The following is a 19,090-nucleotide window of genomic DNA, read 5'->3' on the forward strand; positions in this document are numbered from 1 at the left end:
AGTGCTTTGCGATATATCGATTAATCTGCCAATTAAACCTATGGAAAAGGATCGATAAACAGGGTGTTCCCAGCGAACACCTTAATAATCGATTCTTCACCATAGCTACAAATGAGGAAATATCGATAATCGATCATTCACGCCACGCCATTGGAGAAGTCGGATAAAATCCGGAAACTTAGAAAGCTATATAATAATTTTGATAATATGAAAGAAAAATGTCTACGAGTGGTTCCATTGGTTTTTACGTCAAATTTCCCCGCAGAGACACCCCTTGAGATTAAATTTGCGACGAAATAAACTTTAAAATTTGAAATTTTAGCCAAAAATTTCATGTCCAACCTCTTCTATGATCTCGTTCCACTGTATGCCGCAAGCATCGCTCAACTGCGACGTTGTCACAATACAGCCACCTTTTCAATAAATACCTAATTAAAAATCGGCTTATCCCTCTTTGAACGGTTGTTTTACACATGCGTAGGAATAACCACACTCGATCCAGCGTACCCATTTTTGAAAACATTATAAAACTTAATATAAAACGTATTAGCGAATCGTCACCTGGCTGACAAAACGGCGTAACTAGACGCCGAGATGAGCCCGGAAAAGCATTGAATAGTATGGAAAACAGGGTTCATTACTGAGTAACTTACACCCTTACGTCAGGAGGGCGACGAATTTGAGCTACCACTCTAAAGAGAAATTTTGCAAGCAAAACTACAGTTTTTTAGTTTTTTTCTAAAATCAACTCACACACGAGCTGATAGAGTCAAAGTTAGAGCCGTAATGTGGATCCGTTTCACAAGAGGTAATCATAGGAAAAAAACTAGACGCATCCCACTTTTCAGGAGGCAAAGAGCAGAACATAATATAATTTTCACCAACATCTATCAACTTTATTGTGCTATTGTGTCGCCATAGCACCTAGGAAATCATGTATACGTAAACTCAGGCTTTTGATGTTACTGATTTCCTGTTGCATTCAATTTTTTCGAGGGGCGAATGGTTATCGTCTTTGTTATGAATTCCGTGCGATTCGTCAGGATTTGTTCTTTGAAAATGTTGCCTTTAAACGACAAAAATAATTTGAAAAACAAAATAATAATGAAGCAGTTGCTTATTACAGCTGAGATATATGAATCGGATATTCCATAGGACGATGAATAATTTTAAATATACTTTTACATCAAGAATGAAAGGAAGTACGCATATATTATTTTTATTTGATACGATGTTAGATTCACAAAGCTTTTCCTTAAGATCAATCGGTCATCATCATCCGTTAGCCATTGAAGCATGTTCAAACCTGGCCATCTTCACGTCTCAAGACCAAGTATGAATGAATTAATTATTAATGACTTAAAATTCCTGAATTAGCACATGATTGATGATTTCGGTTTTGGAGTTAACCTATGCTGGTTGTTTCATGAAAATGTCCGAAGTACAATCGCCTCCAGGGTACCTAAAAAAAACAGCAAGATTAACCGAATGATCATGTAATAAATAAATGTATAGAGAATAGGCACACACTTCCCGAGTACGTGTATCGATGAAAGGTAAGTACAAAATGATAAGAAAACGATATTTTAAATGGGCTCCCTTCCATGCACAAATTTATAATTTCTTTGGACGCTTCTAGGGGGCTCCGCCCTCATCCTCAGCTTTTGCCCGACTGACCTGGCTGGAACGGTGAAGGGACTGGAGGGTGATGTGTAGTAGTGTGCTCATGCAGCTGATCTATATATTACATTACTTACCGGATTTAATGAATTTGAATTAGATATTCGATGTGCCGGTCAAATCCGTGTTGAGAATGTCCCGGCGGAACATGGAAATATTCTCTCAGGGATCAAGTTCTACCTTATTCTTAATTTATTCTTTTGTTACTATTGATTTAATGTTGATCAAACATCGCCTCTTCGTGTACGAACACAAAGTGTCCGTGCTCTCTGTATGAATGTATATTTAAATAATAATACTGTGTCAAATATTGAAATTAGCACCCACAGCTTGGATAAAATATGAACATTATTACTTACCTGATTTCATGAGCTAAGATCGGACCGTTTGGTTCTTTTCCGAAATCAACCAAAAAATCAGGGTCCAGAGTTAGACCGCCGGTTTCTGTATTTACGTCGACTCTCACCATAGTTGATCCATTGCTAGAACAACCAAAATAAAATGAGGATTTAACAATTTTCAGAGGAAATTGTTCTACCGTTCACCTATATGAAAATGCTTGCGGACAACTCGACCAAAAAATTAAAGACGTAAAACTACTTGAAACATGTACGATGTAGCCCGCACGCCGGCACGCATTCTTAATTGCCCACAGAGATTAAAGTAAGATCAAGTTTGATTTAAGAGTTGTTTGAAGATAATTTTTTCAAAGATCTGTATATCTGTTACTGGGTACTACTTATTACGGCTGACTATTAAAACTCTTGCTTCGTTTCAAATCGGATGATAATGTCCTAGGTTTGCTGGCTATATATTGTATATTGTGTACGATATTCTTGAATAATGCAAAAATAAAAATGTAAGTTCCAATATTCTACTCTTTCTTTTAAAATAAGTCTATTCCAACTGCGATTCTGCTCGCTTGTTGTACCGTAAGCAAATCTTTTGCACTACATATCCGTTGCTGCGAGAAAAGGCCCCAACTTACTTGACATGCTCCAAATAGAATTGCTTGTCCCAGGGTGTGAATACTGCTGTGGAGACGTACAATCTTTTTCCGTCAAGACTTAACTGCATCATTTGTGGCGCGCCGTCTAATTTTCTTCCCTTCACGTATACTGGCTCAGGTTGCTCCTGTATAAGTAACGATGATAATTAAAAATTCATAATAGAATAATCTAAGAATGGGCTAAACTTTCAACAAATTCCTTTGAAACAGACAATAAATTAGAATTTTAAAATGAACTTAATTTAAGGTAGAAGTTTGGCAAAGCAGGAAACAATGGAAAATAAACGCATTGTTATGTTACGCTAGTTAAGGTTAGTTTGTTGACAAATCATCGATGTCTTACCCTCTGATGATTGAATATTGGTCGAGGGTATAAAGAACTTACCTAATTTTTCTCGGGAAAAAATATTTACTCGGGAGAAACAAGGCAACGTTGAAATGCTGATGCGGCGTCAAAATACAAAATGGGCCTTTTAAGTTCTATTATTCGATGCCGCGATTATTGTAACGGGAGTTCAGATAATCGCGTCAAACGGTGCAGCCAACAGTGTTAAACGTATATTAGCGCCTGCGAGACTGTAGGAATACTTCTCGCATTGCGCCGAATGCAGTGCAGTCGGTCAGTTGGCCTGAACCGCATATCAGCGCCTACAAAAATGTATAGGAATGCTGTTGGACTGCGAGTCATCATTTTTGACTATCTGCTCAAGTTTTTATACCATAATTAAACGGAAAATATGTATCCTCATTGTAACGATTTATAAACTCAGATGAGATTTAATTTTGTTTTGGTTATATTAAAAGAAAATAGAAGGAACGAAAACATCGCGTCGAAATTTTCGATACTTTTATTTGAGATCATTTAGGTAAATTCGCGGAAACTTTTCAGAAAAACTGTGGGTAGCTTTTTAAAAACATACATTAAAAATAAAACATGAAATTGGTGCATAACGTTGCAATCAGAGATAAATATACGCTTTCTTTCGGGCGTACCCGTCGTGTTTTGAATCCATCCATCTCTTAAAAAGCTTGAACATTGTTGTTCTACGATTTTTTACGTGTGGTTTTTTTTTCAGTGGTTGGTGGCCAGAGAACCCTAATTCACTTTTTAAATGTCTGCGAAAGCTCTCTGAGCCAATCGTGCTGCGAGGGCTATCCATCGAAGAGCGACATGCCCGTAAATGAATAGGAAATGAACAGTCTTCCGCAATGTAGCTATCTACCACAAACTACCAAGGTTGCCAGATTAACGCTTCCCCTTTGAACATTGAATATTCGCGCAAATATGTGAGTTTTCAGTACCAGAAAAATTCGCGCAATCCTTTGCATATCCAAAAATGCAAAAGAGGGGGCATTCGCGCAATGCTATCGCAGCCTTTTGCAAGTTGATAGCACATTTGAGTATATTATACTTAATCGATTTCAGGTGAATAGATGGTAAGGACGTTCGTTCAAAAAATCATGATATCTTTTCAGGAAAGTTAATAAGCCGAATAAAAAAATTATGCTTAAAAAAAGAAAAACAAAAACAAATAATACTTCGATACAGACCTCATCAATTAATTTAAGCGGCCCATCCTTCAACAATTTACCACCTAAGAAAATTTGGCCGACCAGTTTAGGGTGCCGCGTGTCAGTAATATCATACTGGCAAATATCTCCATGCATCCAATTATTTGTGTAGAGAAAACGATCATCCATTGAAATCACGATATCCAACGTCATTCCTGGTGTGAAATATTAATTGTGTTTTGAAATCAGGTACTGCAAAACAAAGCCTCAATCTCCAAAATGTTAAATACTCAGTCGAATTATAATTCGACTGAGTATCAAGCAAAATCTTAATGTGCCCCTCTCAAACTGAAAAGTTTGATCCTCGAAATATAGAGGGCACTGAATGTTATCATTATAAACTCGCAAAACGAGCAGAAAGATCTAATTTTGTACGGAGGCAAAAGAAATTTGCAAAACGCAAAGGACATATTCTCAGCTCGTAAAGAATCTGTCAAAGAAAGGGCCTATATGTGTCTTTTTTTAAAAACGTACGCAGGGATTTCATTAAAGTCTACTCTGATCAAGACCTTATGGTGAATGGTGACCGTCAATGCAAGTTCAAGCAACTTGCGACCAAGAAATGCACTTTTTAGCACTGTTTTGTCAAGACGAGATCTAATCTTAAGCTAAGATTTTCATTGTAGGATTGTCTCATCCATAATAAGGTTTCGCTTGGGATAAATTTGAAGAAAATCCCCGGGGTTCCAAAAAAAGGGCAGTTTTTTGACAGACTATTTGTTTCTTGCACAGCAAAAAACTTACAGCACGCCAGTCCTACTGTGATCATTTTCTTTTCTTCATGCAAAATATTCCTCAAGTTCGTGCATTTTCCGTTAAGAGAAATTTTTAGCATGAACGCAGTTTATTTAACACAGATCGACGATGAAACTACCAGATCACGTAGCTCGGTTGGCGACGTTGCACACTTCTTACCAGTCTTCATTTTTTAAATGGAAAACTGCTCAACTTCAATTCTTGAAAACTTCCGTGATTTTTCTACTCCAGTTCGCTTCGTGAATTTTTTTCATAAATGGAGAGTGAGGGATAATGTGTTTTCCTTGGAAAATGAACCAATTTGTTTGTTTCTAAAAGTTTTGAGAATTCCAAAATTTGGAGGCGTTTTGCCCAATATTTCATCGTATGTTTTATGTTTTGCACCTTTCATAGTGGATTTTTGCTGTTTTACTGTCTATCTTACCTCCAATTTCCGGCTCTGCGTGACCGATGACCTTCTTCTTTGCAATGTGTATGACTTTTTCTGCATCCCAAGATCCGTCATCCTTCCGGAAAAACCTGTCAAAAATGAATCGTGAATAGAAAAATTTCAAACAAATTAATAGCTTCTGTATCGTTAGTCTCAGGCCCGGACTTAAGGCGTGTGCAGGGTGTGCGGCGCACACGGGCGCCAGCCTTTGGGAGACGCCACGAGAGAAGAAGAGAGGGAAAAAAAGGGGGGAAAAGGAAAAGGAAAAAAAGGGAAGAAAGGACAAGGGGAAAAAAGGAAAAGGAAACAAGGTTGGGCAGTGAAAGCAAGGAAGAAGGGGGGAAATGGAAGGAAAAAGGAGGCAAAAAAAGTGAAAAGAGAGTCCGCGAGAAGGGGGGGGATGCATAAAAACCATAGACAAAATATAAAGAGAATTGCCGTCTAAAGGTAAATTTTCAGGACAAAAACTCCACCTGGTCCATAGACGGTCAGGCGCCCCTTGACCCTAAATTTGCGGCTGTACAGAAATACAAGAGTAGGCATGTAGTAAGGGGGCGCCATAAATCCATCGAACAGGAGCCGACATAGCATTTTAGGCCACGTCCGCCATCTTGGATTTGAGAATTTTTAAACATAGTAAAAATTCGAGTTTCCGGTCGAAAAATACCCTCAGACACCGAGTTTCAAAAAAATCCAGCGAACATAGGAGCCGACATAGCATTTTAGGCCACGTCCGCCATCTTGGATTTGAGAATTTTCAAAAATCGACTAAAAATTCGAGTTTCCCGTCAAAAAGTACCCCTGATCCCGCGGTTCTCAAAGCTCTAACGAACAAAAACGGAGGCCAGCGAACCAGGGCTCATTTTAGGCCACATCCAACATTTTGGAGTTGAGAATTTTAAAAAATTGACTAAAATTTCGAGTTTTCCGTTGAAAAATACGGTGTGATACCGCGTTTCACAAGACTCGAACAAACAGAAACCGAGATAGCATTTTAGCCCACGTCCGCCATCTTGAATTTGAGAATTTTAAAAAATGGACTAAAAATTCGAATTTCCCGTCGACACATACCTCCTGACACCGAATTTAAAAAAAATCCATCGAACAGGGGCCGAGATAGCATTTTAAGCCATTTCGGATTTTCGAATTTTGAATTTTTTGAATTTTGACAGATTTTGATTTAAAACGCGTGATCCCCAATATCGAAGCTCAGATTCGGATTCCTCGTAAAAAATCGATGCGATTTCATGTATCATACCCTGACACCGAATTTCAGGAGAATCCATCGAACAGGAGCCGAGATGGCATTTTAAGCCTTTTCAGTCATTTCCGATTTTTGAAGTTGAAAAATTTTACTTAAAACGCGTGATACCCAAAATCGAAGCTCAGATTCGGATTCCTCGTTAAAAATCGATGCAATTTCATGTATCATACCCGAGCACAGCGTGGAGGAAACAGACGCAACGTAGGCATACTGATTCGAGCATATGAATGCAACGTGGCAACATGGGTAGTGCTCAGTGGGTCAGCGGAGGAGGAAGAATAAGAATTTATCGTGAGGAATTCCTCGGGACGAAACCGAACGTAAGCGCCGGCGCGGCGTAGTTCAAAGGGGCAGTATGACAGAATCTATACGCGTCGTTAAACCTTTTTCCTTCACGCTATTTTAACATATGATACATGAAATCTCATCAATTTTTCACGAGGAATCCGAATCTGAGCTTAGATTTTGGATATTACGCGTTTTAATCTATTTAAAATCGTAGGAGAAATTACAGAATTGTCCTTGAAAATTGATCACACATTAGTGACTTTTTACCCCGTTTTTTCTTCTACGTTCACGTAATGAAATTAGATCAACAGTTGACTCATCGACTAGTCTAGCCTAACCCCCCAGAATCGGTCTAAAGGGCGAACGATTTTATCAGATAAGATGTGCGGTCTTAGGCCTTGTCTCCACGGGACGTTTTCATGGGATTTGTCCCAAGTTCGAATCGCAGGAATGAAACTTCTGGGATTTTTCCCAGTTACCGTCTCCACGGGACGGGGCTCATACAGTCCTGCGACTAGTTTTCGCGGGAAGATAAATTGGTTAAAGTCGAGTGTTTAACCGGAATTAAAATAATAATTGCACTCAATTGACAATTAGACACATTATTTTAACTAAACAAACATTAACAATGTAGTAATGAATAAAATATCGCACAATTCGTTTTCACTTCTTCTTCTTCTCTCAGTGGGTCCTAGGGGTACAAGTGCTACAAGTACCATACTTGGTACTGGGAAAAATATTGATTAACTCAATATTTTTCCCAACTTCGTAAGTGGGATTTTTCCCTGGGACAAATTTCGTGAAACGGCTCGTGGAGACAAGGCACTAGTTTCCGGGCAATTGCGGTTTGATGGAAGCTGCGATGAGGAGAAACGGAAGATATGCGAAACTCGGGCGGATATTAAGTGAGAAACCAGGTAGGGGAAAGGCTTTCTTCCCGAAAAGTTAGTGCTCGGACCAACTTACATGATCACTGGAGCATTGTATAGCAGGTTGTGGTAAACTATTTTTTTGCAGCAACAACCAATTGGATCGCATTTTGCAAAAATGAACTAAGAGCATTTCAATGTTGCTGGGATTGTGCAACTTAGGTACATTCTTTGCAAAAAATAAACTTAGCGACGGTAATTATCGTCTTGAATTCATAGTTTATTGGAAGGAGAGGTGAAACTAGTTTGGATGATCGTTTATGTTTGCAAGGTTAGCGACATTGGAATGCTCTTGTTAGTCTAAATATAGACGAATCGACCTCCGATTAATTTATGTTGCATCGATCATATAAAAAATCTCGAAAGTTTTTTTTTTTCACGAAAACTAGTCTACTTTGAACAGAAAAGTGGTTTGGTAGTCCCATCGTAGAGAAGGCACGTTAGTGCATTTTTTGACAAATTTGAGCTATCAATGATTTCAACTGGACGTATTTCTGTCAAACGGAACTAAGCGCCGATTTGAGTTCTTTTTGAGGAAATTAGAATGCCGGATAGCCCGTTCTGTCAAACGGAACTAAGCGCCACGGAGAAGCATTGCGAGTGTAGGACGGAATGAGCCCGACGCCCGATTCCGCCGCCATTTCAAGCCCCCCTTTCCCTTCCTCCCCCTATGGCGCTTAGTTCCGTTTGACAGAAATACGTCCAACTGAAACTATTCTTAAAATATATACTGTGAAAAATTCACGGATAAAATCCAATTTTTATGAATTAAAAAGTGAGTTTGAACTTCCTTTCCACCTTAAGGCTTCGTGTAATTATTTTGGAACTTAAAACAAACTTTCCTTGAAATAGCATAAACTGCACTTATCCACTTTGTCCTCCAAGCTCCACAAATGACAAATACCTGAAAATATGTCCTGGGTAACCGCAGCCGACGAATCCCTCAGCGGCGGTGGGCTCGTGAAGAAACCGCAGTTCTAGCGGCGTTATCCCCTCCGGCCCCAGGTCGATAATCTGTGTAAGCTTCCTTTTTGACCATGAGAAAACGTTCAGAGATCTGCCGTATATTTCTGCAAAAGAAATCATCCTAGTACACTAAGAAGTTTTCTATACAATGCCCAACATTCCAAGGGAGAGAGAGGGGTCTCAACCTGTGTCATGGATGCGTTAAGCCCGTATCCGGACGATCAAAGTAGAGCTCTCAAAATGGCGTCAAATGGGGTCACGTGACCCTCCATTGGCCCTCTCATTGCCTCATTGAGGTCACGTGACCCCACATGACTCCACTTTGAGAGCTTTATTTCGATCGTCTGATGCCGGCTTTACAGAGGAGAGAAGGACTCCCAAGCTGGGTCAAATGAATCTCCGAAAATTTAAGATAAAAAATCGATGAGAGTAGGTAATTTTTATCCAAAATTCATTTTAAAAACCCAATTTGAGGGGCGGCAGAGCGTCACGTAATTTTTAGGTGTTGCAGACTTGCGTGACGGGAGAAGGGTAAGTAAAAAACAAATCCGATTCTCAGAGATAAGTATTTAAATCATCTTTAAGCAAAGTAATCTAGGTCCATTTTGCCTATGATCCCCATATCACTTAAGAATTCTAGCGTTGCGGGATTCATCGGCAAAATGAACTTAGCTCCATTTGCTTCGAGATATACTTCTTTTTATGAACGAGCCCTCAGAAAGTAGGAACATTTGTCTCGGCTTCGAGCTTTCTAAACTATAAAATTTATTACCTCACCCTTTTTAATTCCCCAAATTGAGGGGCTTAGAGGACAAGGCACATAAGTGCAGTTTTGGAAAAAAAATTGAGATATTAGTGATTTCATGTAAAACTAGTCTCAATGCATTCTCTAAGAAAAATTCACCCCATAATTCCAATTTTTAAGCATCAAAAAGTAATTTTAAACTTCCTTTTTGCCGTGAGGCTGCATGTAATTTTGAAACTTTAAACCCGTACAAATGACTTGAATTAGCAAAAATGTCACTCATGCCGTATGCGCCTTGTCCTCCAAGCCCTTCATTTTCATTCTTCTATTATGGATGCAAACTCAGCCCGCATATAATAATCAGTGGCGTAACGGACGCCCCCGCAGACCCTGCTATGCAGGGGGGCCCAGGCGCCAAGGGGGCCCTCGGCCACCGGAATTTTTTTTTTCTCTCTCTCTCTTTGATGCTTAACTTTGGTTTCAAACTTCGGGCCTTTTACTTACCGAGATGGGGCTTCTTCCTTTGATTTTCATTGTTAGCTCGGGGTTTTTCATACTTCTTTCGGACTGTTCCGAACTTCTTGTTTGCTGGAGGGCCCTTGCCTTCCAATGTCCACTCAGTGATTACTAAATTTTTTTTCTTTTTTTGTCACTTTTCGTATTTCGGGCTTTGGGAGATCCAATAATCTAAAGGGCCCTCAAGGCTCTTGGGGGCCTTTTGATCCTTGGGCCTGGGCCCCTCTGTAGATCCTTGGGTCTGGGCTGGGCCCCCGCCAACCTTTAGATCCTTGATCCTTTAGGGGTCCCGTATAATCGGGTACGGGATCTGGGACGGTGAGGGGTGAGGCATTCCAAGACCAAGTCCGTGATTTTAGATGCCTCGGGCCAAAAAATGGGAAGGGGTGGGAGGGGGGATAATTTTGGAATTTTATCGACATGGGGGGGGGCCTAGAAAAATGTTTGCGGGGGGCCCAGCGGAAGTCCGTTACGCCACTGAGAATAATATATGAATAAAAATAAAATAATGATATGAATCAGTGATTTCAGGACAGTAGATGCATGAAAAAAACACAAATGCATAATCTAGATCTAAGTAGGGTCGATTTTTATGACGTTCTGGTAACTTTCACTAGATGACCCGCTATCTCAGCTTTCCGAATTACAGTTCGCACTCTTCTCCGCCGCAAATCGGTCCTCTGTAGAGACAAAGAACACCAGAACTGCCGAAAAAATCACTCAGGCTGTCACACAAGCATTCAAGATTTGCCCATTTCCTCCAATATAATGCTCATTTTTTAGGAAAGTTATGCATATTCTTCGTTGGACTTTTCAGATATATTTTAGATTAAATCGCAAATAAATTGTCAGAAAAATTTGAAGAAAACAATTCACAATTTACCAAGTAAATTACGTTTTTATTGAAGGAAATATGGCAACATCTGAAGGCTCGCATGGCGTTTTTCCTTTTGCAGCAAAAAACTACACGGTTTATTTTACAAAATCATAAGATATGCGCTGTAGGGTGTGATACCACTATTCGACCTCCTGGGAGCTCATCTTGCCTATTCAATTTATTGAAGGCGTTTTATTTTCCGTCGCCTCACGCTGATGTCCTATGAACTATCGTGGTAACACGCAGATTTTCATTTGAAATTAAACTCGCATGAGATGTACAATGCGATGCTACTCTATGTGCATATATGATAGAACTACATCTACTCGCTGTCAAATTTGCTCAACGAATTTACACATTTCTCAGAGAACTAATGTTTCAGTGCATTTTCCAAAGGAAATTCACTATTTTTTTTTCTTGGCTGTAAACTTTATAGAAAATTTTACTTATACGTTGATCTGGAAAATTTCAGTGGGTTTTCATGGTTTCGAAGTCCCTCAGCTCCCCTTGGGATCCATTCCCTATTTAATCCACTGATCCAAAACATCAACTGACCAAAAATTACCGAGAAAAAAGTCTGACTAAGGTGGTCTGTGCTGTGACGCTTTCTATAATATTTGCAACGCTTCATTACGCCTGATAGCTCGATCCTATAGTGTCAACGATAGTTTTAATTTCCCAATTAAGAACAGCTGATGAAATTTAGCCCCATAAAATCAACTAAAAAATTAATTAAAGTTTTTTTTTTTTTTTTTAAATAAAAAAAACCGCAAACAACTTCAAAATATTAGGAATATTAATAGTAAAATTACAAAATTTGCAATGATGTATGATGACAAAACGAGTTTTGATCTCAAGCTAAAACTTTCATGGGAAGATTGCCTCTTCAATTCTTCATAAGGTTTAGATTAGGACGGATTTAAACGAGATCCCTGCCCCTGCGTGTCCAAATTGAGGTACAAAAAGGCCCTTTTATAGATAGGCTCCTCGACTGAAATATTGTTCAGAAGGTAAAAACTCACCTGGATCCAGGGCATGTTCCTCTACGAAACACGGTTTAAATTTATTTGGAATGCCCCACTCTGACGATATCATGGTGTCCCAGTACGGTTGGTACCAAAAATCGTAACCGAACTTTGCTGGTTTGATGTTTTCTTGGTCAGTCCAAACACCTATAGAAAGGAGGAAAAAAGGACCCGTTATAAATACCTAGTTTCAATTGTTTACTTGTAAAAATTACTCTTGAGATTTTAAGTGCATCATCCTAACATCTTTGAATCGAAGTTCGCAATCAACTTAATTAATTAAATAAACATTTGGGCTTTCTTTTTTCCCTATACCGAGAAAAATGAATTTGATTAGCGAGAAAAGCTGCTCATCTCAGCAGAGTGTTTGTTCATTTGTGGGGTGATTTGAGATAACTCAATGAATTGAAATGCCACCGATGAGCAGTAAATCAATCGAAATAAATAACTAACCGAAGTATACTTTTTAAAGTACTCTCAAAGTAATAGCATTTTCCCGGTACTGAGTGACATCATCATAGCCTTAAAAATAATAGTGAGCCAATTTCTTCCTATTATCTCGACTGTAAGTTGAATTCTGACATAGCTCCAGTAAGCACTTGAAATACATCCACTATGACGCTACCGCATATACTTACATCTATAAAATAATGTTAGTGTGGTGGTTATACTAAATTTACGATTATAGGCTTAACTCCAAGACCACGTATCTAAGCTTGCGACGATGCAAAATTCCAGGCACTCTTTATTTTTTCCTTGGAAAGCTGGTCAAAGTAATTCCTCGAAAACTTCCTTGATTTTCCTTCCCCGTCAGTAGAATATTCTGTACAAAATTCAAGCTATAAAGTTGACTTTTTCATCTCCGGAAAAGTAGACTAGGAGGGGAGATTATGAAACTCTGCAATGGAGATACGTGGTGTCACCCTTTAAAGCCATCGATATGTGATCCCAAGAAAACCCACGGCATACTGGCATGTTAAGCAAAAACGCCGTATGAACCTTCAGGAGTTGCCAAAGTTCCTCCCATAAAATACGAATTTATTGGGAAATTTGAGAATATTTTTCTTTCAATATTTCAGACCATTTTGTTTGCAATTTAATCTGAAAAATCTGAAAATATCAAGGGAAAAAATGTTTTAGCAGGGGAAATTTGGCAACATTAGAGTGTTCATACGGCGTGTTTCCTCAGCACGGCAGTATAGAACACCGTATTTATTGTTCTTAAGACCAAACTTTTCAACTTGTTTCAAACTGGGCCAACTGTCAGCAGTCAGCTGCTCGAGACATACCTTTCAAAGAGTTGGTTTCATTATCGATTAGAATGTAATTACAGAGCCCCTCTCCTGTGGCATCCCCCATTGCCGATATCATGATATCGCCTGACGGAAGACAATGCGTCGTGTGCAAGGCCGATGCATTCAAGGCATGCACTTCCTCCGGCTGGATCACCTGTAACGCGGATCTGAATCAGTCAACGAAAAAGAGGAGAGGAACAGTCAAGGAAATTTTAATTTTGAGAAAAATGAAAAAACAAGAAATCTCCCATTATTGGCCGTGACAACTCAATAGTGCTAAAGATAAAGTGAAAATTCATCGCGCAAACCGAGAAAACAATTGATTAACGACATATTGTCTGAGACCGGGAAAAACCAGGATTCATCGGTGAATGAAATATTGCAGGGAAAATCAGGGGAAAATCAGGGATCCTGTTCCAGAAATCAGGAATCTCTGCTTCTGTCGCTTGATGATATTGGAACTGAGATTATATAAACATCAGGCATTTTTTTTTTGTTTTTTTTGTTTTGTTTTGTTTTGGAATTAAAAATTTGAATATTCTCCAAAGAGTCGCCTGAAATAAAGATGAAACAAATTCGAATATTCACATCTGGAACTCCGGGGAGTTATCAAGTTTTTCCCAAGAAAATCCGGGGAAAAGGGAGAAAATTTCGGTTCCTCGCAATGGAATTAGATCCTAAAAATCAGGAAATCAGCATGGTCAAGACTGCTAGCTACCATGATTAACAAGGAAATCAATATGACTTTCAGCGAGGGGTAAGGTATTGCGTATTGATGAACAGATAATATCCATACTGTACATTTGCAGCCAACTTTAGCTTCAGGCCCGTGTCAGCCTTAGTTAATTCGGGATCGGACCTGTTTCTGCTTTCGGGGGAACTTATTCTTCAATTTGACGGCATTTTACGAGATTGTTGGAAGTTTTGCACCCTTCCCCCTCCCTTCCCCCGGCCAAACGATTTTCACCCCCACTACGGCCTCTACCTCTCTACCTCCTGAATTATCGGGTGAAAATGGCATAAATGAGAAGTAATAAAACTATGGGTTCCTTTCCGTAAACCTCTCGCGGGCGGGAGACGTTACCGGAGGGGGGAGAGTCATGTGAAGCGGGCGCATCGGTTTGCGGCGCGGGTCTGTCATTTCCGTAAACTGCTCGCGCGGGAGACACATTTTTTTATTTGAGCGCGGGGGCAATATGGCGCCCACGTCGGTTTTTATCTATCGAGATATCGATTCATCCTCGACGTTGCCAAGTGCTGTTTTACTAATATTTTGTGATCTACTAATATTTGGTGATCGATCATGTTTTTGAGACAGACAGTAACATTGAAACAACCCACTACACTTACAGGCTGGAAGCATGGTAAAAGTTGGGTTTGTTGACTAGCCAGAACTCATGTCGGAACTTTTTTGAAGTACTTGAACTTGCAGAACCCGCAGACAAACAGTTTGTGGAACATGGTAAGACTTCAATACTTATATGTAATTCAAATATATTTGTTTAAGCCAATGGTTGTATAGGTGTCTATGAATAGAAGCACAAGATAGTATTGTAGCCTCGATATCAAGGCTACAATACTATCTTCTGTTTTTATAATTCAAATGAGGGGCTTGGAGGTAAAGGCGCACAAGTGCAGTTTTTGAAAAAATTGAGATATTAATGAGTTCAATTATTCATATTTTAAGGTCATGCTTCTTTGTATGCTTTAATAGATACCGATGATGTTGCTACCAAAATGGTCTACATATAGCTGATGATCAACGTATTTCGTCCAAAATTAATTATTTTCGTCCAATATAACTGCAGATAGATATCTTTCGAAGCACATAAACAAGATGTATCGTCTGTCTCAAAAACATAAGTAAAACAGCACTTGGCAACGTCGAGGATGAATCGATATCTCGATAGATAAAAACCGACGTGGGCGCCATATTGCCCCCGCGCTCAAATAAAAAAAATATGTGTCTCCCGCGCGAGCAGTTTACGGAAATGACAGACCCGCGCCGCAAACCGATGCGCCCGCTTCACATGACTCTCCCCCCGCCGGTAACGTCTCCCGCCCGCGAGAGGTTTACGGAAAGGAACCCATATTAAACATAGCGTCGTTAGTGGTCTCCGATGCGGTCATCCAAGTTTTAGTAATATTGTTTACCATTTTACCTTGATCAACTTCGGAGCCTTGGGATCATCCACACTGAAAATGTGAATTCGGTCGCTACCTAGAGCTGGGACAATAATTTTATTCCTCTTTTTTGTTGCATCGTTGCAACAACTGCTGCATGAGTTCCATCCAAAATGGTGGATTTCATCTCCAACTGTGCTCATATACGCACGGTGGATTATCTGAAAAAGTAAAAAATCTCAACTTCATTCATACTGTAGAGAGAGAGAGCTGCGCTAAGATTATTCATAATAAATTACTCCTGGTAAAGGTATCTGGCGTTCCTCCCTCAGTTGGTGCAGTTTTAAATACCTATGGAGGTGTACGTTACAAATATTTCACGTCTGTCATTGCTTGTTTCGAGAATGGAGCTGCTGAAACCGATTATTTTTTCAAGGATGATAATAATTATCCCCCCCCCCCCCTGGTCATGATATGTCTTAACTCATATTGGCTACTTACAAAAGGAAACCATTGTTATCAAACGTAGAATTGATAACAATTGTGAGTTACCCTCTTGATATTAATGAAAACGTTCCCGTTGGACGTTTCCTAGAATTTCCCTCTTTTGGTATTTTTTCACTGACGTGATAGATTTCCTCGCTAAAATCTTATATCAATGGATTATCAGTGGATTAATTATTACTCTTTGGGCGTCCTCTTCCCTCCCTTCCGTATCAGACCCCTCTACCCTCCCCCAAAAGTTCGTGCATCGCATCGAAGGTTTCATCGTTAGCATTGAAAGAACATATCTTTAGCGTATATTGCATTTAAATCATTAATCGGTAATTAATCGTAAAAGCTCTCAAATGATAAAATAGGTTTTGACTCAAGACTTCAGTATTTTTTCTACTTCAGTATGAAAATTTTGATGGTCCGCTCGAATACATAATACTTAACAATACAATTAGATATTCTATACACTGTTTAAATACAACTGATTGTAAGCTTGTATAGCATCAAATTGAAATTTTTTTTAAACACATACACTCTCCAGTTCAAAAAACAGAAGAGCACGCATCTGGGGCTTGAATCTAGATCATTATAGTACCTATCACTATAGCCTTTTGAACCTTCATATTTTTGAGCTTAAACTCCCAAATAGTATCAAACATGACGAAAAAAAGGAAAGATACTCAAATGTCATTACTCATCATTCCGAGTTAAAAAATCCCCAACAGATATAGCTGTCACTTCTTTGTAAAAATAGTTAAATATAAGAGCTAAAATACCGTCATTTTAAACTAGATGCGTGGTATCTCGGTCTCACCATCGGGACACTGCCCGTCTCCACGCTGACTCAGAGCCAGGTGTAAAGCTGTAAGAGTAGAACGGTGAAGCGCCTTCATTTTGTGTGCACGCAACGCGGACGTCCCTTGAGTTCGAATAGTTGCATGAACTCGGTTTCAGCCCAATGTATGGCCTGAGGTTACCATGTATGTACTATTTCCGTACCTTGTAAGTAAGAGTGTTTGTTTAAGATTTGGTTTACTTTTTTTTTATTCCAAGATTATTACGCAGAAATTTTTACAATGAGTCTCCTTTGCCAGAGGGTTGGAGGGTCTGTATAGTAAACTAACCTGCATATAGGATGGACTGGAAGGATCGACATCTACTGTGGCTATGTAATCGGGAGATTTCTTCTCCTCTGGGTAGGGCTGGATGCAGGCAACATAAAGGATTTTTTCTTTGGGACCCTTCATGGCATCAGCCGGCGTCTTGTACCCAGGTCCACTTGGCTTTGCACAACAACCTGATCGAATTTTCATGAGCCATTATGAATAGATTGAATTCGAAGGTTCAATCCTTCATTTTAGTCCAATGTTTATATCAGACTTTTTTCATAAATGAATGTGTGTCTGTATGCGTTTATTTGTGAACTTTGAGGAAAATTTGACTCATCTTGAAGAAAAAAAGTGTTTCCTTGCCAGCTTTTTTAAGAGCGTTCGTTGCGTCAAGGAGGAAATTCACAGCGCCGGCTAAAATTTTAGTTGTGAGGACCGAAGTTTCTTTGTAGTGATAAAATTTGTCTGATTGCCACAACCAAAGAAACTGATGGTTCCGTTGTTGCAACTAAAATTTTACTTGAAGTAAAAATATTATTTTCTTTACTGCAACAAGAAACAGCCCAGGAGCCAGTTATTTTCGTCGAGATGAATCTGATTTTTCTCCAAGCGCACTCGCATGTACCCACCCATCGATTGTTATCTTGACATCGTATAATATGCATTATGCAATTTATTAGTTTCTGCAATATTGAATACAAAATATCTAATTGTAAATAAATAATTTTCCAAAAATTAAACTTTTCGACCCGCCGGTATATAAACGTTAACTTTTCATTCTGGCACTGAAGTTTTTCTAATTTAGGCCGAATAAGTCATTACCACAACTCGCCGATGTCAATTGTGGTTATTTTCACACAATAAAAGACGCAAAAGGCAGAATAAGCAAACCAATGATTCTTATCATGACGTAATGTTTTAAGCTGCTCGCCGTTTCATCTTCAGGAAAGAAAGCGCGTAGGTATCTTTAAAAAATCAAAATTCAATAATACTCACCGCTTATTGGCGCCATTCTCAATTAAATCTTAAAGATACTCGACAATAACAACACGTCTAAAACTTAACAGAACGACTAAACTGTTCCCCCGGAGGGCACTTGCGTAGTCCTACTCATACGGCAATTATCGATACCCGGCTTCCCACTTCTTGATTCTTGTTATATTATAAATTCAAAGCTGGCAAATCGTGGAGGAAACTTCGTATATGCCCTATGCAAATATGCGTTGGATATTTATTCTTGTTAAGTTGAGCTCTTGGCAGCAGCGGGAAGCTATGTTAGTTAGATAACCAATTTTATCGCGTACTTCGTGATGAACATCATATCTCGCACGGATGCACAGATACCCTTTGTCCGTTTACATTTTTGTCGTGCTTTGCGGGTCGTCTACCTCGCCGGGTAGATATGACTAGATCGGCTGTACGGCCGTGCTAAGTAAAAACGCCGTATGAACCTTCAGGCGTTGCCAAATATCCGTTGGTAAATCACGAATTTTCAGGAAAATTTGTAAACATTTTTCTCCCAATTTTTCAGATAATTTTGCTCGCAATTTTATCTAAAGTTCTTGAAAATTTCACTGAAAAATTTTCATAACTTTCCTCAAAAATAAAAATTTGATGGAAGGAAAGTTGACAACTCTTGAAGGTTCATACGGCGTTCTTCCTGAGCACGGCAGTGTAGTTCATAAATGCACTGAAACTGAGATTTATAGAAACGCACCAAGTCGCATTGAAATTCGACCGAGAAAAATGGGCCTGAAGCTTTAGGCATTACTCCATGTTACTCTATGTTGACTCAATGTTAAGGACAAAGCTCGAAAACTACGTTCACGTTCAAAATATTTCTTCTCGACTTCGGATTTTTGGCGAGAAAATAAAAACGACTATAATTGAATTCAAATAAACTAATCCCAACACATTTTGCTCCAAATTGCGACTTTGCGTGAAATTCTGTTCAACTATACAATACACTAACATATAATTTACCGGTCACAAAAATAAGATCTAATAATA

The 19,090-nt window shown here is 39.1% G+C and overlaps 1 protein-coding gene across 1 annotated transcript; it reads right to left on the minus strand.

Annotated features, from left to right (window-relative positions):
• Positions 1 to 1,203: 1,203 nt before the first annotated feature.
• LOC109043479 (methanethiol oxidase) lies at positions 1,204 to 18,233 on the minus strand. The gene is made up of 11 exons (XM_019060686.2): positions 18,077 to 18,233; positions 17,096 to 17,268; positions 15,515 to 15,697; positions 13,347 to 13,506; positions 12,055 to 12,204; positions 8,833 to 8,998; positions 5,442 to 5,536; positions 4,241 to 4,416; positions 2,669 to 2,814; positions 2,040 to 2,162; positions 1,204 to 1,462 (listed from the first exon to the last, which is right to left on the minus strand). The coding sequence occupies exons 1-11, from the start codon at positions 18,090 to 18,092 to the stop codon at positions 1,411 to 1,413; spliced, it is 1,440 nt and encodes a 479-aa protein (XP_018916231.2). The 5' UTR covers positions 18,093 to 18,233; the 3' UTR covers positions 1,204 to 1,410.
• Between the last annotated feature and the right edge of the window lie 857 nt (positions 18,234 to 19,090).

This window comes from Bemisia tabaci, chromosome 4 (assembly GCF_918797505.1).
Source record: "Bemisia tabaci chromosome 4, PGI_BMITA_v3".
Classification (NCBI taxonomy): domain Eukaryota; kingdom Metazoa; phylum Arthropoda; class Insecta; order Hemiptera; family Aleyrodidae; genus Bemisia; species Bemisia tabaci.